We start from the raw sequence: 22,935 nt of genomic DNA, 5'->3' as shown, positions 1-22,935 counted from the left end.
GTGATTAATACATTAACTAAAATGATGCATTGCTAAATTGTCTCCAGCACAGACAGAAAATCTGCAAGACAGATAGGAAGGGATTAGAAATCCAATTTCCTACATGAAAGTTGCAGCACTGCTTCTTTTTTGTTCTCCTCTCTGGGACTTTTCCATTGCCCTCCCAAATGTGACAATTTGCAAATAATCACATCTAGGGAGCATATTCTAAGATGGGAGAAAAGGACCCAATTTTAAGACTTGAGAATGTACTTTAATTTTGTAGGCACAGGTTCACCAAATCAGCTAGCAGCAATCTTGACCAAATGGGTGACTCAGCCTTGTTGTGGAGAATTTGTTTTGTTTTAATTTAGAGGAAACGTCACATTTAAAATCCTACAAACATAGAAGCTCCAAGCTTTCTACCTAGAACAAAGAAAAAGCCTTGGAATACTCATTGGAAAGGGTTTAAGGATTTGTATTAAATATTATCTTACACCAAAGTACTAGATGGTCTCTAATGTTCCTTTCAGCTCAGATGTTCCTTATTTGTCTTATTAACTTTACCAGACTATTCTTAGAACTTTAGTGATTACAAATAGAACCTGAATGAAAAGGAAAATTCAAAATTAAAGTTGTCATCATTAAGCCTAATTAAACAGTACAGACAGGAAGATGGCAGTAGAATAAAGCATTGTGAATTACAGACAAGGAGAATGTAATGAGTAGTTCGCCGTCTCATGAATGAAGCACAGCATACAACAAAGTATGGCCACAGCTTGGGACATAGTGGACAACGTCTCTGTCTCCTGGGTGGTAACTGGGCCACCCAAAGAGGGGTAGACTTTTTGCCTTCTATTAATGCGACAAACTATCTACCTTAAGTAACAAACCACCAGCAGGAAAACACATATCAACTACCAAGTGAATCCTCTAATTTTAGTCAGAATTCTCCCTTACTGCCAGTTTTCCTACTCTCTACCCCAAAAGGGAATCCTTATACTCAACGCCGCAACATTTTAAGACATCTCACCCCTACATTGTGACTCCGGCACTTCTGGTCCAAACAAAAGCCATCATTTTAAGCAGGGTGGGATTTATTCCCTCCATTCAGTAAAGGGCTGTGGCTGTTTGCAGGGCATCCTGCAGGCTCTGCTTTGACTCTCGCCCCAAGTCACATTGTGGTATCACCGTGACGGACCCTTGATATTTAATGAGTCTTCGACTGAAAAACTGATACTACCGGGAGCCAGGGAAAGGAAGCCTGAACGCCCTGCGGAGTGCCTCCGCTGCAGACGGGAGGGTGGCAATGCGGGCAGGCACCTCCTCGGCACCCAGCAGGGGTGAACAAGCCTTTCCGCAAGTTTCTCTTCCTTCCACTAAATTAACCTGCCGAGCCCCCCCCCCACCCCGTCCTACTAGGAAAAGTCACGCCGGCAACTCGCTGAAGGACAGGGGGACAGCTCCAGGCGCACCACAGAAGTTGGGTTTGGCAGGGGCCGCGTCTGAACCCTTCCTGCCCAAAAGCCGTGGCCGACACCCCCTTCTCCTGGGGCAAATCCAGCCTGCCAACTTTCCCGCTGCCCCCTCCTTTGCGCATAGCACCCCAAACTTTGTCGTTTGCCCACCTGGGCGCGCAGTGGAGCTTGGGGTCCGGCCGCACCCGACACCGCCCCCACCCCAGGGCAGGAGGTGGCGCTGACCTTCACGCCAGCCCCCAGCCCCGCGACCGCCGCTGCCCGCCCCCTCTCCCGAGCCTCGAACTGCCTCCCCCATCCCCTTCCACCGCCCCAAACCCTCGCGGGAAACGCGCGGTGGGGGCAACTGCAGCTCCAACTAGCGTGTCACGACTGCCCACGATCCTCTGAGCCCCAGAGAGCCCCGGCCCCGGCTCCTCTGGGCGCCCACTCACCATTGGTGAAGGGCTCCATTTTTCCCCTGCCGCGGCTCCTTACAGCCGGAGCGCCCAAGCTTCCTACTCAGAGAGCTGAAGCGGCCCTGCGGACTGAGCATGCCCAGCGCGGCGCCGAGGGCTGTTGGGGAGGTGCCGCGAGGAGCGGCGCCGCTCCGCCGCTCTGAGATCCGCCGCTCCGGGTTTTCGCGACAGCTGTAGAAAGAGCACGGGAAACTGGAGGAAAGAGCCCCGCCCAGACTCAGGCTGACTCCTGGAAGAGGAGGGAGGAGCCGGTTAGGCCTAGGGGTGGGTCGTGGGCGTGGCTGGAACAAGCCCCGCCCCTCCGGGAAGGCCCGCTGCCTTGTCTCGTGCAGTTCCCAGGACAGCGGCCAGTCATTAAGCAAATGTGACGGCCTGTTGCGTCCCAGCCGGGCCAGGCCCTAGAAGCCGGGAACCTGGCACTGCGCCGAAATACCACGTCATTATCCCCGTGGAGCGGACATTCCAGAGGAGAAAACAAACATAAGTCCCACGAGGCTGAAATAAATGCCCTGTTGAGTATTAAATCAGTGTGATGTGATGGAGAATGATTGGGTCACTAATTCAGATGGCTTGGTGGGGAGAGGTCTGGCTGAGAGGTGCCACTGTAGCCGAGATCTGAAGGCAGAGCAGGCGTCTGCAGGGGAAGGTCGCTCCCTGGTCTGCGAAGCTTCGTTTTCCCTGAAAGTTTGGCTCCGGGGAGCTCACTTCGCTAAGGCTCGAAGGAGCAGGAGCTGTGGGTCTTCTCGGCAGGGCTGCTCGCTCGCACGGGACTGAGGTCCCAAGTGCTCCTGGGCCAGGGGACTGAAGAGGGCGGAGACCTCAGCGGAACGGATGGCGCTCCGGGTCCCCTCCCCGGGCTAGCGGTTCCGGGCGCGGCCTCTTCGTGCATGTGGATCACAAAACCCGGAGCTGGATTCACCGGGGGACGCGGGCGCCGCAGAATGTGGGCAGAAGGCCTGCAAGAGCCGAGCCTTAAATCAACACCTGCAGCATCCTGGGGTGCCGCCGCTGGGGCCTGCGGCCAGGCCAACCGGAGCTAGGCCCAAGTAGAGGAAACTCCCTTAGTCACCCCCTCGTCTCCCAGCACTCGCGCCACTGCCTCCAGCTCCCGTCACCATTGTTTCCACTGTCAAACCCGGGCAGACCATGCGAACCTTTTTGGTGAAATACCCAGGGGCCCGTGAGCCCCAGAGAGTCTCGTCAGGACCCTGCTTCTTCATCCCTTTACTCGGTGTGCGCATTGCCACCACGCTCGCGGCGGAATTCGGGGCCCTCGCAGGGCGCTGCCACCGCCTCCTGTCCCTCTTCCCTCCTCCCCTAGCGCAGCCCTGGCCCCAGCAGCAACTTGGCTCCCGCTGTGCCTCACTGCGCCTGCCAACTGTCACACGCTCCTCCGAGGCTGTCAACAGCAAAGCATCGGGTGCAAACAAGCCGGCGGCGAGCGCAAACAGCCTGGGCAAACCGGGACGGCCGCGGTGTTGTTTGACTGTCGTGGGAATTAGAAATTGGGGTTCAAAGAAGTAAAATCGAAGTGCAATATTGTATCTTGCAGTATTGTATTTTTAAGTGTGGATCGTACTAAATTACCCACTTCCGCTTTAAAACCGCCGACGGATACCAATCATACTTAGAATAAAAGCGAAACATCTGCCTAACTCTGGGACCTCTTCTCTCACACGTGCTCCTGATGCTTTGTCCGCAGAGGCCCTCTGGCTGTTCCTGAAAGTAACCAAGTTCCATCCATCCTCTTGGATGTTCCTCGCCCAAGAACTGTTCCTTCAGCCTGATACTTTGCCTGCTGGTTCCTTATCAGTTAGGTCTCAACTCAAATGTCATTTCTGCAGAGAGCTCTTCCCAGACTAAACAATCGAAAACAGGCCCAAACGTAGGCTACTCTATACTGAGCCCTGCTTTATTATCTTCCCAGCACTCATCACTCTCTAAAACAGTGTTTCTGTTTGTCGTTTCATTACTATTAGTCTCCCTCTCAAGAATTGAAGCTCCACGAAGTCAGTGTCATTACTTTTTTTAAGGGCTGTATCCTAATCTCTAAGTATGCAATAAATAATTTGTGAATGGATACAATGGTGTTTAGAGTTCTAGTTTACGTGCAATGTTGAAAACCCAGAGAACATCTCTATGTTGAGTGATGTTTGTGATCAGAACAGAGGAGGTGTTGGTATCATAAGATACCTCAGAGCTGCTCTCTTCCCACTGTATTAAAGATAATCAGAGCCCTTAGCCTGCCTCCCTAACACCCACCCACCCAAACCAGGGCACTTCAGAACCAAAAATAGGAAGTGAGCCACAGAGGCTGATACATCAGTGTATGCAGTGCTGGAATTTGTTAAAAGGACACCACACATTGTATTGCTTAGATAAGAAGCTCTTACCTATATTTCAGGTCATGCCATGTTCCTTTGAAGTTATTTTTGCAGTCAAAGCATTTAGTATCAGAGATATTTAAAACTCCGCAGCTTGTTAAATCTCCTCACCTCACCTCACCTGTAAGCTAGTGTCTATCATGCTTTTAAGTGTGAAACATGTTATCCTGTGTTTGGTCTTAAATACTTCAATTCTGCAGAGACTTGTAAAAATGCTTCACCATGTACTAACAAATGGAGGTGGATCGTCATGTCTTTAGAGATTTCTCTGATATAGAGACAAATACCTTCTTTACCCTCTCTTTACCAACTTCTTACCTCCTATCCCTCCCACTCCTACACACAAAGACATTAAGGACCATTTAAAAGCTTGTGATTTTGTACTGGAGATAAAAAGAGTAAACAAAATGTTTCAGAATCCTGCCTCCCTTCAAAAGAATAAAAATACGTTCTGTTTTGTTTTATTCTGGGTTTTTATTTTTCAGATACCATTTTACATTCAACTTCATAAAGCCTTTTTGAGGAAATATGATTTCACAAATTCACTCCTGAAGCTCATTATGCTTCAGTCTTTAACCTCCTCCTATCCTCCCACACAGAACTTCCTCTTTACTTAAGGGCATGCTTTTTTAAAGTTATTATATAGTTACTATTAACTATCAGAGGAGATAGTGTGACATTATCTACTATACCCACTTACTATTTTCAGAATCCTTGACGTCTACCATTTACCATATGTAAACCAAAAATTTGGAGGGCTAATTATAATATATAATAAATAGCACAAAAGAGGAAAAATGAGCTCCTTGAGAAACAAATGGCATTTATAAAGAAGCAAAAAACTTGCAAATTGATGAAGATAGAAACTTTTTTTTAAATCAAAATAAAGCACTTCCTATGCCATAATATAAGCCTCAGTTTAACAAATGAGAGAACAGAAGTCTAGAGAGGTTAGATTTACTCACAGTATAGTGTCAGACAAGGACTGGAACTCAGGTGGTCTGTGTTCTAAACCAGACTCAGGAGTTGCCTGTTTCTTTATTCCTACAGGGAAATTAGGATCCAGGACGATAATCTGTGGAAGGGATAGGACATAAAGAGAGATATAGCTAACTTCAGCCTACTAGATGGCTATTTCATTAATTGTTTAATTGATATTCCAGTTTAATTTGTTGATATTCCATGTCAAGTTTAAGTTTAGCATTATTAAATATGCTTTCTAATTATTTTGGAATAAACAATGAAAAGTACATTAATTCAATGTACAAATTTAAAAATGATACTTGCTCAGCACTCTTGCATAAATGGAGGATGGTGCTTGCTGAGAGGACATAGATGACCACGGGATTTCCAGCTACTCTAGACTCTACCCAGCCACCTCAAGGACTGGAGGAGTCAATATCTTATTACCCCTGCAATCCATTTGCAGCACGCATGCTCTGCATCAATTGTGATGTTTGAAGTTATATCAAATTTAAAAGTGTTCAGAGCATGGAGAAAAGCAGAACAATTATCCAACAGAGTTCTTGAATAGCTTGGGCATTAGCAAAAAGATTCAGCCAAATGGAGTGGAAGATTATCAGCAAGGAACAGCTATATCCTAGCTCAGATGCTTTGGACGCTACAAAAACCGAAATGCTGAATTAAACTAGTTTGAGCAATAAGGAAATTTATCATCTCACATAGCAAGTCCAGAGATAAGTAGGTCTCCAGTCACAGATCCCTAACCTCATCAAAACCCAACTTCTCATTCTGTACACTCTACGAGCAGTTTTCTGAAAGACTGAATGATTTCTGGTAAAAAAAAAAAAAAGGTAGCTGCAGCAGGAGGACAAGAAGGAAACTTTCCCTTGGTGTCTCTTTCTTAAGAGCAAGGAAACTTTTCTCAGAAATATCCCACTAGAATTCTTCTTAGGATTCATTTGCCAAAACTGTATTTTGTACATTTCTAAGCCAGTTACTGGAAATGAAAATAGGGTTACTATGATTGGTTTCTTAGACAAAGCAGAGTCTAGGATCACTTCTCTTTATTTCCTATGGGGGAGGAAAGTTGGACTTGGGCAAAGTTATTTTTCTTATTCAGAAAGGAAAAGGGGGTTAAGCAACCAAAATGTTAGGTAGACAGCCTAATTGTCTGCTTAACATTATGAACACAGATACAGTTTAATAATATTTTGATAATTTTTTAAAACCCTAAGGCATTTATACAAGAAAAGTAGAGATAGAGCCCAATTCAATGTAATTTTTCACATGATTAATCAATATAACTAGAATTACAAACCTAGAAATGGTATAGTATAAAACCTTGAATTTTGACCTAAAAGTAACTACCAAAATGGAAAAAATGAATCTTAGGTTTTTGTATTAGTTTGCTAGGGCTACTCTGAAAAACTACCACAATCTGAGTGCTTAAACAATAGAAAGTTATTGTCTCAAAGTTATGGAGAATGAAAGTCCAAGATTGAGGTGTCAGTGGGTCCATGTTCCCTCTGGAGGCACCAGGGAAAGATATGTTCCAGGCCCCTCTTCTAGTTTCTGGTGGTTCTTTGACTGGTGACAGAGCAACTCCAGTCTTCACATGCCATTCTCCCTGTGGGCATGTCTGTGTCCACATTTCCCTTTTTAATATGACACTAGTCAGATTGAATCATGGGTCTTGATTCAATCTCCAATATGATCTCATCTTAACTAATTACATTTCCATTGACCCTATTTCCAAATAAAGTCACATTCTGAGGTACTAGAGGTTATGGCTTCAACATATGAATTTGGGGGAGGCACAATTCAATTTGTCATAATAGCATCTTTCTAGTGGAAATAAAGAAGATAAGTATGAAGAAGAAACTGGCTTCCAAGAATAGCAACAGGAACTGAAAAGAAAACCCACAGAATGGGAGAAAATATTTGCCAATCTTATACCACCCAAGGGACTTGTATCTAGAATATATAAAGAGCTCTTACAACTCAATAATAAAAGACAAATAATCCAATCAAAAATGGGCAAAGGATCTGAATAGACATTTCTCCAAAGATGATAAACGAATGGCCAATAAACACATGAAAAGATGTTCAATATTATTAACCATGAGGAAAATGCAAATCAAAATCACAATGAGACATCACTTCATGGTATGGCTAGACATAGGCATAGGATGTCTAGAATCAAAAAGCCAGATAATAATAAATGTTCACACAGTGCTGGTGAAATGACACAGCTGTGTTGGAAAACATCTGGCAATTCCTCCCTCTAAAGATTAAACAGAGTTGCCATATGATCCAGCAGTTTCATTCATAAGTAGGTACCGAAAACAATGGGAAATTTATGTTCACACAAAAACTTGTACATAAATGACCATAGGAGCATTGTTCATAATAGCAGAAAAGTATAAACAACTCAAATGTCCACCAAACAGGCCAGTTACAAAAGATCCTATCTTGTATCACTTGATTTTTTTTTTTTTTTGAAATGTCCAGACTGGGCAAATCTGTTGAGACAGAAAGTAGATTAGTGGTTACCTAAGAATGAAGGGAGGGAGGAGTGGGAAGTGACTGTTAACGGGTGCAGGCTCCTTGTTGGGGTGATGACAATGTTCTAAAATCAACGGTGTTGATAGGTGCACAACTCTGTAAATACGCTAAAAATCTTTGCCTCTGTGACTAGGGCAAGTTGCTTAACTTCCCTGGGTTTCATTTTCTCCTTTGTAAACTAAGGATAACTACCTCCCTCTTAAGGTTATTGTGAGGATAAGATGAACTAACCCATCAAAAATGCTTTCAGCAGAGACTGGCACAAAATGGCACAGAAGATGTATTTGTTATTACTATTAAATGTGCATTATGAAACTTTGATACCACAGAGATTGCATGCAAAAAAGTTTAGATTCACAAAGCATAATGTGAGAACAAACAAGTTAGTATAATGCTGAAATATTTTAACCTGATCACTTAAAATAATGGTGTCCTGAGGAAATCAGCTTTTGGTGTCAAGTGGATATCTAAGTCCGGCATCAGACGGGGGCCTAGCTGGACCAGCAAATGGCAGGGATGGTAGGCCCACAAAATATACCAGCTTTTGGCTCCAGCCATGAAAACCAACCACAGGCCCTCTTTTATGAAAGTCTTTTTATAAAAGACATTTTTAGAAATAATCTCCAGCTGGAATTTTTGATTGACTTGCTCTTTCTAGGGAGATGTTTACACTCCTGGAGATACTGATTCAATTTTCATCTTCCTTTATTTCTTACAGCTTTGCTGAAATAGAGCATATCTAAGGTTCATTCCCACGAAATGTGTCCTTCAGGTTTTTGTTTGTTTTTGAGCATAAGAACGTCCTGTAATATTTATGCAGAAAATTACACTTGACTGTAATTCTTGGCTGAGTCTAGGCTGACTCAGAGGCTTTCTTCCTCCCTCTGGCTGACAGCTGCCCAGCACAGGCTGTCAGTTAGTCAGCAACATTTGTGGAGTGCCGGTAGGGTGCAGAGACCAAAGAGAACTAAAAACAAAACAGGAGCTAAAGTTTTGCTTCTAAGGCTTTTACAATGCACTGGGCCAGTCAGGACCAGCCACAGGATATATACATAATGCATAATACATGACACAGAATTATACAATCATGTACTGGCAGGACCATCTGAGGCAAAATTGCCAAGTAAGCTTGCCTCAGTTTTCTTAGGTCCCATTTTCTGTTGTCCTTCCTTACCTCTAGGTGCTGCTTCACACAATCAACACTTGTCTATCAAATGCCATCTGTATGCAACACCCTTAAATAAGTAACAGATACTGCCCTCCAGTGCTCCCTACACAACCAGCTCTCTCTGGGGAATTGCCTTCATTCTGGAATCCACTCCCCGAATCCTCTCTTCCAGCTTCAGGTTCTTCTCTCGCTCCTTAAGGCCCTTTTCTCATCTAGGCACAAAGAAATAAGTGTTAATTAAAAAAAAACAAAGTCACACTAAAGCATGGCTAATGAGTTACAACTTAATATTTAACTTTTATTACCCCAAAGGAATAAATTTGTGATGGTGGAATTATAGAAAAGGCCACTAGATGAGGGGAGATGTATTTTTTTAGAAAAATCTCTGGATTTCCTTTTTCAGGCAGCACTTTTTAGATTTGGATTTGCAAGGCCAACACTGCAGGTGCTATTTTTTCTCCAGGACCTCAATGAGACAGAGGAACCAACAGTTGGTATATTTCCCTTGGACTTAAAATCCAAACACTTAGGCTTCCCAGAGAAATAGTTAACTGAAAGTAGGAGAATAGTCTGCTTTTCCTACCTGGTAATGCTATTTCTAGAATAGAGAACATTATCACTAAAACAGTGTTTTGATCAGTACTGCCAAAACTATTATATATAAATAAGGCACAACTTAGAAGAAGAAGAAGAAACAAATACAAACTTCTAATGCTACCCAGCATCTCTCATTAAACAACACCTTATTCATTTTGCTTAAGTGACCTAATTCAGTCCAAGTGCGAGTCAAATTAACTCAGCCGAACATAAGGTCTGACTCCTGTGGGCTCTGTCTGGTTCTCATAGATTGTGTGTACTTATTTCAGACCAGACCTTTTCTTTGATCTTTATCAGCTGAAATCTTTCTACCTGTTTACCCCTTACCAGCTAAAAAAGTTCTGTTTGTCCTTCTAAGATTCCTGCTTTTAGTCTTTGATTCTACATCTGGAGGTAATGAATAGAAAGAAAATAAAATTACACATCAGCCGCCTTATACCATGGAGACAATTGTTTCTCTTTTAGAAAAAGTTCCCCCACTTCTTTTCCTGCCTCTTTCCATGTTTAAGTTTTTAGAGTGTTCTATTTTTCCTTATCCCAAATCCAACTCCAATTCAAAATAATAGAAATGAGTTAGGATTTCTAAACTCAGTTTGATAGAAAACAATCTTTACAGGGGAATACAACTGTAAAACTGAGAAACAATGTCCTTTGTATCTTTTAAGTCTTTTCATAGACAGTTAGGTCAGCCGACTTTAAAATCAGTAATTATAACTGAGGTTTTGTTCTGATGACTAGAGGGACATGACGGGCGGTATTAACCTGGGAATTCCTTGCACAGGCATGAGCCTGAAATACTGTACTGAAAGCAAGAAGTATGGTAAAATGAATTTTGAAGTGTGGGAAATCGTGTGTGTAAAATCCCAAAGATGAGAATTAGTGAGTCATGTATTCATGGAAAATGGGTTTCCTGACCATATGTGGGAGTATCACTGAAGATAAGGACTTTGGGGGAAAGGTGAGCAAACTAGCAAAAGATCTTGAAGTAATGATTGTAAAGTTTGCAGAAATGATTGAGACATAGAAATGTTTTTTGATTTTGTTAAGTCTGCATTTCTCAGACTTTCTAACCATTTCTCTTTATGAGTATTGGAAATTTTTCCTGATTTAAATCCTGAACAAATGGTTTGTTTATATTGCTAATTTCGTAAGTATGATACAGTATTAGGCATCCCACAACCTTATATATGGGAAATCAATACTACACAGTCAATACCACAAATCAGTTTTCATCTTCAGGAGCCTCTTATGTAAAAGTGTCAGGCATTTGCATGTTGGAAAATAAATTATCATGGCTTCTGGGAACATGCTAGACTAGGTACCCTGATGAACCTTCTTGCTAAAAATAACTAAAAATGTAAAATAAACTATATTTTTAAATTATGTTAATGCATTGATGACCTGAAAAGTTAGTAAGGAATACTCAAAGATAGGAAAACTAAGTGAAAGCAGGAATCCTAAGGGCTAAGCAGAAGGCTGAAGTCAACATTCACCTAGAGGGCATCCAAAACTTCAGTTTTTAAGCCTTTGAGGGTAGAGGGGACAGACGACAAAGGTAATCACATGTCGAATGAAAAATAGTGACATAGTTAAATGGAAGTAAGGTCGTAATGAATCTTAAGTAAAGAGGTGTTGCAGAGTAAAAATTTGGCCATTATAAAAAAAAAAAACAAACTTGTGTTTGGTATATATAAATGTTTAAGTATAAAACTAGATCCTATGACTATTTAGAGGTCCTCCTTGTAGTTTGGGATGGAATAAATCCATCCCCCACCTTCCCCTCCCTGCCAAAATCCCAAGAAAGAGAAAAAAAAATCCCCTAGGAACTTCCCTGAGAAAATCAGGATCTCTCCTAGTGGTTCCTGGCCAGGCTTGCTTCTCTGGAACCTCAGATAGACCCAATGACCTAGCAAAGAATGAAATGCAGAAGCACGCACATGAAGTAGGGCAAGAAACTCCTATCATGGTAGTCAGCTGGACCCTTAGAGCTGAAGCACTTGTTCTCCCTGACACAAAGCCTAAAATGGAACAAGTCGTTGCTCTAGGTTCCCCTGGTCTGGAAGATTTCTCATTCTGAGTGGGCTTTGGAGATCACAAAATTTACCTGGTGCCTCTGTAGGGAATCAGGGAGGCGTGGAGAAATTGTGTCTGCTTACTCCATTATTATTCATGGTCTTGCATATAACCTTTTCACAACTTGTTTATTCATTCAGGGTAAAAGAAAGTAAATTGCCCATGGTCCATCCAAACTCTATCCTGTCTCTGACTGTGGCAACAGAGAAAGGTTTAAAGATCTTCACGACTTCACTTTAAAATGGATTGGACAACACCCTCCCACCCTACTCCCACCCAGACATCCCTACCCTCCTTCAATAACCCAGATAAGCCAAGCATCTGTGTATTGATTCAAATCTTTCTAGAAGTTGTTTTTACTCTATACCGACTTACATGTAGGGTCATGAATTTATTAAATTTACGAACTGTATTTAAAGTGGTATTTTCTTTGTTTGTTTCAAATATCTTATTCAAACAATTATGAGAAGCATCAAGAAAAGCAATTGACAGATCAAGAAGTTCCCTCAAAAATATAAAGAAATGCCAAAAGTGGGTTACAAATATAATGATACATTTAAACATTTACATTAATCCATGATTTAATCCCAAATATACACAATAGTACAATCTAATTCAGCAGCTGTCAAAGATTTATTAAAAATGCCGTAATGTAGGGATTAAAGTGGTACAGTATCATCTTTCTCTGTACCTCTGTGACTACATATTTTACCTCACTTGGAGATGATCTCAAAAGGCTATTTTAGAGGCTCTTCATGAATGTGAGACTCAAGCCAAGAGGCCTTCCTGGCTTCCTTGATAAATCCTGGCATTTAGTTTCTAATAATCTGAGATTTGGTGATAAAGTCTCTATTTTCCTGATCCATATGCTTCGTAATCTGATTCAGATTTTCCATGAATGGTAAAAATTAAATAAACTGTTCAGGCTGAGCTGAGGGTGTGGGAGAATAAGGAGATGGAAGGATGCAAAAGAAACATTGTTTTAATGGATTGGCTGTGTTTCCTTGGAGGTAACCTGGTTGGGCAAACTGCAGGATGCTAAGCAAGGTTTTAAAAGTATCAAAGAAACAAAATAGTAGCTGCATAATATGAGGCAATGTGGACAGTCAGTGTTGTGGCTAAACTATTACAGCTATATCTATCTACCTATGTCTGCCTCTTTATCTATCATTTATCTGCCTGCCTGCCTGCCTGCCTATCTATCTATCTATCTATCTATCTATCTATCTATCTATCTATCTATCTATCTATCTATCTAATTTTACTTTAAAATAGGCCACTGAACTGGCCTTCCCCTACACCAGCATCATACATCTGTCAGCTACAGACGATAGCTGAGCACAGTCAGCTGTGCTGGCTGATTTCTTGAGGTTTCTTTCTGGTTAAACTCTCTAGAACTCTGACTTGAGCTTTGCCCACTTCATGCAGACACAGCCTGCATCTGATGTGCTGATTCAATTATCACCTAAATACTAATCAGTAGCCAGTTTCTCAGGGTGGAAAGATTCTTTTCCAGCCACCTAATATTTTTGGATATGGTTTCCAGAACAATTTGAAAAATTTCCAGATCTATTCCTTGGTCCTTAAGAGATTCAAAGAACAGTTTCACCTGAAAAATAAGCAAGAAAAGAATTACTGGCATTGTTCATAAAACACTTTCTCTTCTAAAGGGTTTCAAAACAGCTTGCAAATTATACAAACACAGGTGCAAACATTTCCCTGCCAACCTCTAAAAGGTTATTTCCTACTTCTTTTTTTGGCATAATTATTATTTCACTTTATCTTCAAACAATGGATAAATAACATAGGAATGACAAATCTGACAAATGAGCACACTGTGGGTAAAGAAGTTAAGTGACTGAGCCAAGTGATTGAGTAAGCAGTGATCTGGGATCTAAGTTCTAGAATTCTGAATTTGCTTGAAGGGTAAATAAATTCAAGATTTATTGTGGAAAAAGGATATAAAACACTAGAATGCTTAAAAAAAAAAAGGTAAGTAGAATTACCAACAAGAGTAATTTTGTTAAAAAGACCTTTAAGTGCTTTTTCAAACTTCAATATAATCATTCAAGTGATGATACAATATGAAACAAAATAATTCAAAAGCTGTACACCAGAAATTGACACAACATTGCAAATCGACTACACTTCAATAAAAAAAAATACAAAAGGACTCATCTCTCAAGTGTAATTTTCATTTTGAATGCTATAAACACATGTATTTTAAGAGGTTTTAGTCTTGTCCCTTCCATTTACTTGTTATGTGACATTGAACAAACAACTTATTTTCTCTTAATAAAATGACAACTTCAGATCACATCTAAATTAACTTTCAATTCTACAATTTGAACTTTTATTTTTAAATTGTTAGTAATAGAGAGTCACAAACCTCTTGCAACTCATCCTTGGAAGAAAAGTGAGATGTTGTGCCAGAGATGATCATTCTTAGGGCAAATGAGCCCAAGTCAAATCTGAAAATAAAAAGGAATCCCACAGATCTAAGTAATAGAAATGCCAGCCCTATGTTTATTATAGAACATACTACATACATTTTAAATAACATTCAAATAACATTAATAACTATATAATACATGCTATAACTATGTTCAGTACAATGGATACTATTAATTACCATAAGAATAACTCATATTTATCCAGTAAAATCTGAAAGCTATGAAATTTATGAAATTTGATTATAAAATAAAAATGTAGATAAAGCTTTTTTAGGAAATATGGTCAGCTTATTCAGGAATGTTTATGTTTAAATTTCAGTTTATATTTAAAGCAGCATTCTCTACATTTTTGGTTATGCAACCCATCAATAAAGATTTTTTGACCAAGAATTTCCCAATATACATACTTTTTATTTATAAATTATATGCATGTACTATGTTAAAGGTAAAAAAGAAAATGACAGCATAAGATAAGAAATAGCATATGTAGTAATATTTTCTTCTTGAACTCTCAGGTATTGTCTTGCATTCTTCTTCATCTCATTTTGGACACCACTGTGTTTAAACACTATTTATTGGGGCATTGTTGGTTGAATTCTCATTCAAAGCCAAAGACAGCATCTTTCACCCATGTCTTATACAGAATTTGTACCACTGATCAAAGGGATTCCTGTTGAAAAGCAGAGCACAAATACATCACAGAAATGGTCCTAAGTCTGGGCTCTGTACATGGTTGGGCAGGAGGATAATTCCCAGTTACAAAATAAATCTACAGCATTGCAGAAAAGTCTGATCCTTTCAGAAGGAAACAGATAGTCATGCAAATAACCCAACCAATGATTCCAGTAGGGTCTTTAAGAAAAGACATTAAAAAAAAAAAAAAGCAGTTTCTAACTGTTTAATGGTCATGTGAATGTTGACCCCTTTAAGGTCTGGGGAAGGGGTGGAAAGGTGCTTTTTGCTTACACAAAGCTTTCTGTGAGGATTCTTAGTCCTTTTTAGCTGAGAAATGAGAGGGAAGAGGAACTGAGGATGACTGACATCAGAGATGCTAGCTGACACTAAGAAAAACAGAGCAAACTGCCCAGCTCTCTCATTCTCATTCAGGGTGTTTTCCAAGTAGCTCATAAGTGACATTTTGGATTTGAATGAGGAATGGCTGAGCACCTTAGCGGGGGGTTTGTTGTGAGAGAAAGCAATGTCACCCTGTATATTCCAATGAAATCTAGTCGTTATTGGTTTTTCTGGGGCTGCTTTAGGTCCAGGAGCATAGTGGAGTAAGCTCTGGTTCTTCCAAGAGTTGAAACCCCAGAACAGATTCATAACTAGTCCAGTTTTGAAGGGTTGCTCCCAAAGCACTTCCGATTTCTTTTACCTACTTCAAGCTCTCCACTGTGCCACCTCCCCAAGGCAACTGGGGAGTAGCTCTCATCCAAATTCTGTGGGAAAAAACTGCATCAACGAAGTAAGCTAGACATGTTTGATACCCTTTATATGGCTTCATCGGATTCTTCTGGGCTGGAGAGAGAGCCAGAGAGGGTAAGGGCATGGGGCTGATGACTGGGTTTAATTCAACCCTTACTTGTTCCCAGCAATTCTTCATTGCCTGGGCTGAGTGAGAGAAATCTGTTCACCATTCCCTTCCTCTCACTCCTCTCCCTTACACCTGGACAGGGTAATTTGGGCTAGTGAGTTTTAAAATGGACAGATTTCATTTAACCACATGAGTAAAATTTGTATCATTTATATGCTTTAGGGGCCATTTGAGTACGCTTGGTTTCAGGCAACGGAGATACCTGGGTGAAGGAACACACACTGGATGTAAATGATACCAACTTTTTTAGGAGATGGGTCCAATTTTCTTTTACAAAATTCCAGGCTAATTGCTGCCCCTTTGGATTTCTGGCAATTGCATGAAGAAGAGCTGCCAAATCCTGTGTCTTGATAATCTTGCCTTCCATTCCTAGTTCAATTAATCTGAAGAAATAAAAACCACTTTATTTTTCATGGTATGTGTTATATAATAGAAATTAAGTCAGGCTACCAGTATATTCAAAGAATCAGAGAAAAAGAGGCATGATAAAAGTATAATGTACCAAAAACAGTAGTAAACTCTCTACTGGCTAACATTTTTAATGCTCCAGTTAAACTTTTACTATTTTCTAGCAGTAATTTTATTCATTCACTATTTCAAAAAACTTTGATTAGCATCTTATACATAAGAACGTATTTTTTACAATAATTTTCCTCCAAGGTTCTGAAAGTAAAACATCGCTGTCTAGTATCAATCATATGACTAATAACTAAGGAGCATCTGTTTGTTTGCTCTGTTTGTATTCGGTCATATATATTGCTGGAAGTAAAGTCAAAGTGGTTCAAATTCTATTTCAATCATTTTCATATGTCTTTGTAATTGGTGGTTGAAATTTTAGTAACTTCTCTTAATATGTGTAAGTTTACTTTAAACAATTTAGTTAAATTCACTTACTTCATTAACTTTTCCTGATGTTTGCTGGTCGACAATGCATATAGAATTTTGTTTTTTTCAGCAGCTGACAATGACAGTCCATATTGCTCTAAAAGGTAATTCCATCCTGCTGTTGTTTGAGCGCCCACGGAATACACAATCTTTAAAACATCTGTGGAGATACTGTAACATTAAGCACAATAGTAAAGAAAAAAACTCTATGAAAGGAAAGCCCCTTTTTTCTTATGATTTTAAATTGCTATAACAGAATCCTCCTGAGTTATTTCCAGTGCCTAGCATATTAAAACTTTTCTTCTGGAAAATTTTTATAAAAATATTATATGTGATTTTACTTTTCAAATTATTTGCACTTTTTTCCCTTAATGATGACAAAATGTTCACAAGGATAATAAACATAAAAATATACCTACTTGGAGATGAAAATAGAAAGTGAGTGGAATCAATAAACAAAAGAGATGATTTCTGAAATGTAAAAGCACTGGTCTATACAGAATTCTGTCATTAAATAGTCTATATTGATGCTATATTAAAGGAAAAGATTATTGGTTGCTGCTTTAATGTCACATTAAGAGTGTGCTGTAGCAGGCCTGACTCTCTAGGTCTGAAGAATTATAATTTAGCACAGTTGTTTAGAGTTCAGTCATTTTGTAATTCTATAAAACTGTTAAGATGCAGTATTATTATTTTCTGTCCACCTAAAGAAGACATCATGCTTTTGGGGTTTTATTGTCCTGTAGGATATTAACTAGTTTTGATTCTAATTTGGTCATGATTTTTAATCCCAAATGTCGTTAGATCAATAATAAACCGAAATTCATATTGATGGCTTGGAAAAACCACAACTCAGAGAGGTGGGGATGGGACAGGACATTTGCATGTATCATACAGTGGCCATATGGTAGGGATCGCACAGCTTATTGAACTGTCAAAGCTGCCCAGGGAGATAGGAAAATTATCCTACTTTTTAAAAATTGGAAATAAAGCTCAGAAAGGTTAAGTAACTTGCACCAAGGTGACTTACTAGCCTTATCATAGACAGGATTTAAACCTATGATTCTAATGTTGTCCTGTTTCCACTGTACTATGTATACTTAAATATCCCAAGTGCCTTTGAATCATAAAACAAAAATAAAGTAATTAAAACATAATCCATATCATTTTGATATTAGTGTATTTTACTGTACAAATAGATGAAAACTGGTAACAAATAAACTGTCAGTTCCTTGAAGGTAGGACACATAGCTGTTTTGCTCACTGCTTTATCCTTAGCACCAATAGCAGTGCCTGGCACATAGGTGACATGTGAAGCATTATATTTTGAATTCATGAATGAATTAATTAATCAATTCATCTATGAAAGGAAATTCTTCATTAAGATTAACACTAGTGGTCTTGAAGTTTAGGGAAAAAAACTACAATATTTAGTTATGTATTCTTGATTATAAACATAAATGAGATCTACCCAGAACTTTTTCATAGGCATAGCATCTTATTCAACGTGCTGAACCGTCATATCTACTGGACAAGGGTTACTGCGTGTGTGATCATCCCTCTTGTGGCTAGCATAAAGCAGAATAATATTCTATTGTGTTACAGGGCAGCAGGATGTTTATATTTTAGCCTCACCTATACAATTCATTCTAACGTGAACAAAAAAGAAGGGAAAAATATAGCTAAAAGATATTTTTTCCCTGAAACTGATTTTAGGCTAAAATCCCAAAGAGTGGAAAAGTCCAAAAAAGAAGAAAACTGGAATTATTTTTATTTTTAAAGAAGAGGTCAAGGAATGATTTCAAAAAGCTCACAGAGATTTAGTTATGTTACAAGAAATTATTATAGCATTGCACAACAATTTGGCAGAGGGAAAATGGACACCATTACTTTACATGGGACTAAAGTTGTACTTTTTTTTCTATTTTAAAAAATGAATTTTCCTTAATTCACATACAGATTTGATTTCTCAAAACAGCCAACTCCAGAGTCAGAGTTTTAGCAGTAACACTATAAAATGATGTATTGGACAGAAATCAAGGCTTACACTGAAGACATAGTGGGGTCTGTCAGTATATACAGGTTGTAGCTGCTAAACTGAACTGCAACATAATCCGTTTGATCACTGGGCATCTTCCTAATCATGATAATCACCAGAATCAATTTTGCCAGCACATACATCCTTCAGATGGTCCAAGTCATCAGTTTCCTATCAAAGTTGAGACTTGGGTCCAAGGCTTGGCCTGTGGTGTGCTATTGGTTAATGAGGACGTAAACACATTTTTTAAAAAGTCCCCCACTTTTTAATTTAATTTAATTTAATTTAATTTTTTGAGTTTCATCTACTGATCACTGATGTTTCAACTGCAGGTACATTTCACACTGCTTCTTATCTTTAAAAGGCATTACTCTTAGAGATTGGGCACCCCCACCCCCACCTTCCACTCTATCTTTCTGGTACCATGCTAATGTTTATTGTCTCTGCTCTACAGGGACATAAACTTCACTTCCCACAAAATCTATTGAGCACTTAACTATATGGGAGCATGAAACAAGGGTATGTATTTCCAAGCATGTTTTTTTTCCTATCCTCCTAAAAGGTTTTAGATCTAATGTCTTGCATGATCAAAGACTTTTACATCAAAGTGAAAAGAACAAAGAATAGGAGAGAAGTCTAGACCTACTTTAATTTTCCACTGGACTCCACCCACTGAGAGAAGAGTTCAGTTGCCTTCTGGATGCAAGGAGTATGGTTCAGGTAACAGGCCAGCTTCAAGAGAACCGAACGAAGCATTCTGTCCCAGACTGAGCCCTCATCGCTCCAGCTTTGCATGTCAATCACTGGCTTAAAATACTGGAGAATGTAATGCTGCAGAAAGCACAGGATGGTTTACAGAGAGGCTAAATTTAGTTTGTAACAGAGCTCTCACTCACCCATCTAAAGGGCTCAACTCTAAACTGTCTGCAGAAACTTTTCCCAAAACACTGAACTACTTATCTTTATATCTTGCTTCTCTTTTTCTGGCCTCCACCCACTACACTTAAGAAACAGAAAAGTTTCTCCATTAGAAATATGATTTGATTTCCTACTTGAGAGGGAAATATCAATTGATACAAGATAAAATCACCTTAGGAAGGATGTTTTGCTCATGATCCTGGTACTGAGCTCTTAGGATGGTGATGACAAGGAATAAAGGACATCCAACCATTAGGTGCTAAGGCGTTGACTGTGCTAACAGCCAGTTTCCTCAGATTCTCCAAGATTTAACCCCAAGAGTTCACACAAAACAGACCATGTCTCCTTGAACCTCCAGACACTGTGCTTACCTATTGAATTTTCTGAAAGAAACACAAACCTTGAGGTTTTCAGTGATGTCTGAAATATTCCTTCTGTCTATGGTGTGGTAAAACAATTCTAGGTATTCCAGACCTTTGAGAAGGGCAGGGATGCTTGTTTCACGTTGGAGATAGCGAGTCAGGTCAAGGGCTTTGTCCAGGGTCAACCTTCCTGCGCTAAGGTATAAAACGAATGTCGGTTGTTTGTGCATATCTTACCATTCTTAACATTTAAAATATTAAAACAAATATGATCTAGAGAGCAAAATCAAAAGCAGTTCATTATATCCAGACCATTCAGTTTAAATCCCAGCTCTGCCACTGACTCAGACCAGTTACCTAGCCTTTCTATAATTTAGTTGCCTCCTCTATACAATGGGGATAATGATAGTATCTACTTTAATCCTACTGTTGTAAAGATTAAGTGAGTTAATATAGGTAAAGGGCTTAGAAAAATGCCTAGCAAAAGTAAGAGCTTTGTAAATGAAATAAACTTTAGCTAATATTAATATTTAGCACTAAATAATATTGAAGTTTTCATATATTATGTCATTATTCTCTAAATGTTCAATTTGTGGGTTTAAATTGTTCCTGCAAGTGAATTTAGAACTTTGAGGACAGCTACCATGTCTTTTGTGTTTTGATGTCCTTCCTGGAGCCTAAGAGAGAAGCAGCAATTATTCTGATTGAGACAAAACATGGATTTTCTTTTTTTTCTTTAAAGAACATATTTAGATTTGAAAGTGATATGCCTTCTCTACATTATATTTTAATGAGAAGAACAAACAACAAAACTATTATTCTGAACACCAAAATGGTATGGTCTCCTCTGTACAGGAAGTAAGGAACCTACCGTCACTTTTGTAAAGAGGGTCTCACACATGTTTCTGAGAGGACCTGTGTCCCTGCAGCGTCTATAAGCCATTCTTGTCAGATCCAACTCCCAGATTAAGCCTAACAGTTTGATATGGAAACAGATTCCAGAACAAAGGATTCCTCTGTTGAATTTTTCATGAATGTCATGGTCTACCCTCTTTGGGTTTTTACAATTTTAAATTCTTATCTAAAAAGAGGGAACTGAAACTAGAAAGAATTGAAATTAAAAAGACCCAACTTTTGTTGTGACTTTACTCTTCTCAATCATAATGACATACTGCTTTAAAACAGAGTTACGGAAAATTTTTCAAAAATTTCATCTGAAGACAGAGGGCTGGACCATATGTTCTATGATTCTGTGGTCTGCTGTATTTTTTTAAACATAAACCCACAAAATGTCACTCTTCCTTCCCACACGGGTAAGTATCATAATATATGGTGCAGTCAGTAAGTATAAATACAGTCATAGCCTTTACCATTTTAAATGTTGAATCTAGTGCACAATCCATTCATTACTCTGTTCACACTGGGAAAATCAATATGAAATTGGTAGGAAAATGAAGGGAGAATTGGCTGCTTATGTTTATTCCTCTTTAGACTTTCCTGGAAAGACAAAGTGTTCTTTTCCCTTTTCCCTGTTTATCATCCACAGACTAACATGTAGAGTAAGTCAGGTCACAGGGTCACCAACAGAAAAAAATATTAAGGATCAGGTGCTGTATTATGCATTGTAAGCTTTTCCTATTGTAAGAATTACTGTAAAGTACTCACTTCATTCAGTGTGACATATTTTCTTTCAGATGCTATGTAGTCTGCTAAGAGTAGCAGCAACAGAGAGAAGTTAAGGTATTGCATCCTAGGGTCAAAACTTTAAAAAGAATGTTTAACAGGTAAAAATCACTTTATATGAATCCTGTTTTCCTTTTTGGTCCAGCTTAATTTATTTTTTACCAAGACAAATGCCTTTATTTACTTTTATATTTACCTACTTTAAAAAAATTAATCTTAATGTTCATTTAAGAGGGACTCCTTTTCTCTTTTTATAGTTATTGTTTAATAAAAATCCAGCCCCTCACCATCTGCCTTCTGCTTCAATCAATGCACAAAATGTTATCTAAACATCTGTTTAGCTTAAAGTCCAAACCTATATATAAGGACACACTTCATCCCAACAGGAAAAAAAAAAATCTATGTCTACTTACTTGTAAGTTTCAGCTAAATGGTACCTTCGTGAAATAAACTTTATTCCTGAGGAACCAATTCAAGGCTTCTTTTTATGTTATTGGACTAAAAGAAACAAATGCTTTTTCTGTAAGGAAACTATGGTTGCTGTTTTAATTCCACTCTCTTGGATGAGATCCAAGTCTTAAGTTATATTTAGTAAGGAAGAAACCCTAATTAAAATAAATATCCGTTCCTGGGTCAAATTTTATCTCCAAAGTAAATGTGATCACTGATTCCTTCCTTTAACTCTTAAATAGGTATTTCACAAAGCAGGGAAGGAAGAGATAGAAATCACTGAGGAAGAGTGGCAAGTAAAAATATTGAGACATATCATGAGACTTTAAAATTGTCTCCGCATACAAATATTTTTAATATAGAAGTAATATAAACAAACTACAAAATAATTGGAAAATAAAGAATAAGGGCAAAAGACTCATAATTTCGCTACCCTACACGTTCACTAATAGCACTTGGAATATTTCTTTCTGTTTTTGTTTTTTTTCACCTTTAGCTGATTCTTTTTTTTTTTTTCTATGTAGTTGTAAACATAATAATACCTAAGCTTATGTTCTTCTTTTTTTCAAATTTCACATTATTTGAAATCCATTTTTGTATGTTGTCCCATCATCTTCCTATTCAATGCATGATCTTGTAAACAATACAGCTGCCATTTATTGAGCTGGCACTGCGCTTGGTGCTTTATCTACGTGATCTGATGCAATTCTCAAAACAACTCTGTATGATAGACATTATTGTTACTGGAGTTTTAAAGATTAGAAAATTTAGGCATTAAAAAGGTTAAATAGCTTGCCAAAGGTCAAATAATAAGTGAAGAGGTAGTACTTGAATTAGTCTATTTTAAACCAAAATTTGCACTTGGAACTTCATTAACCTGTCTACCT

General features: G+C 38.9%; 2 protein-coding genes across 4 annotated transcripts in view; both read right to left on the bottom strand.

The window, feature by feature from the left end:
- Positions 1–11,914, bottom strand: part of LNPEP (leucyl and cystinyl aminopeptidase) — a 91,962-nt gene extending 80,048 nt beyond the window's left edge. The window contains exons 1-2 of one of the 3 annotated variants that reach the window (XM_064482648.1): positions 11,697–11,914; positions 5,265–9,207 (exon numbers count right to left, since the gene is read on the bottom strand). Coding sequence is in view for 1 of the 3 variants with exons in the window: in XM_010993973.3 (XP_010992275.3) it covers positions 1,892–1,910 (19 nt within the window). In the remaining 2 variants the exon portion in view is untranslated. Of the gene's footprint in view, positions 1–1,012; positions 1,030–1,891; positions 2,945–5,264; positions 9,208–11,696 lie in introns of those variants that run through there. The other 2 variants (XM_010993973.3, XM_064482654.1) reach the window with 2 other exon arrangements.
- A 163-nt stretch (positions 11,915–12,077) lies between these two features.
- The window catches only part of ERAP2 (endoplasmic reticulum aminopeptidase 2), a 37,263-nt gene continuing 26,405 nt past the window's right edge, over positions 12,078–22,935 (bottom strand). The window contains exons 14-19 of the mRNA XM_010993970.3: positions 19,954–20,110; positions 19,282–19,466; positions 16,607–16,768; positions 15,955–16,095; positions 14,055–14,136; positions 12,078–13,274 (exon numbers count right to left, since the gene is read on the bottom strand). Coding sequence (XP_010992272.1) covers positions 13,131–13,274; positions 14,055–14,136; positions 15,955–16,095; positions 16,607–16,768; positions 19,282–19,466; positions 19,954–20,110 — 871 coding nt within the window. The 3' untranslated portion in view covers positions 12,078–13,130. The remainder of the gene's footprint in view (positions 13,275–14,054; positions 14,137–15,954; positions 16,096–16,606; positions 16,769–19,281; positions 19,467–19,953; positions 20,111–22,935) is intronic.

This window comes from Camelus dromedarius, chromosome 3 (assembly GCF_036321535.1).
Source record: "Camelus dromedarius isolate mCamDro1 chromosome 3, mCamDro1.pat, whole genome shotgun sequence".
Lineage (NCBI taxonomy): Eukaryota > Metazoa > Chordata > Mammalia > Artiodactyla > Camelidae > Camelus > Camelus dromedarius.
Note: the sequence above shows the minus strand (reverse complement) of the source record. Positions and strands in the feature narration are given on the sequence as shown.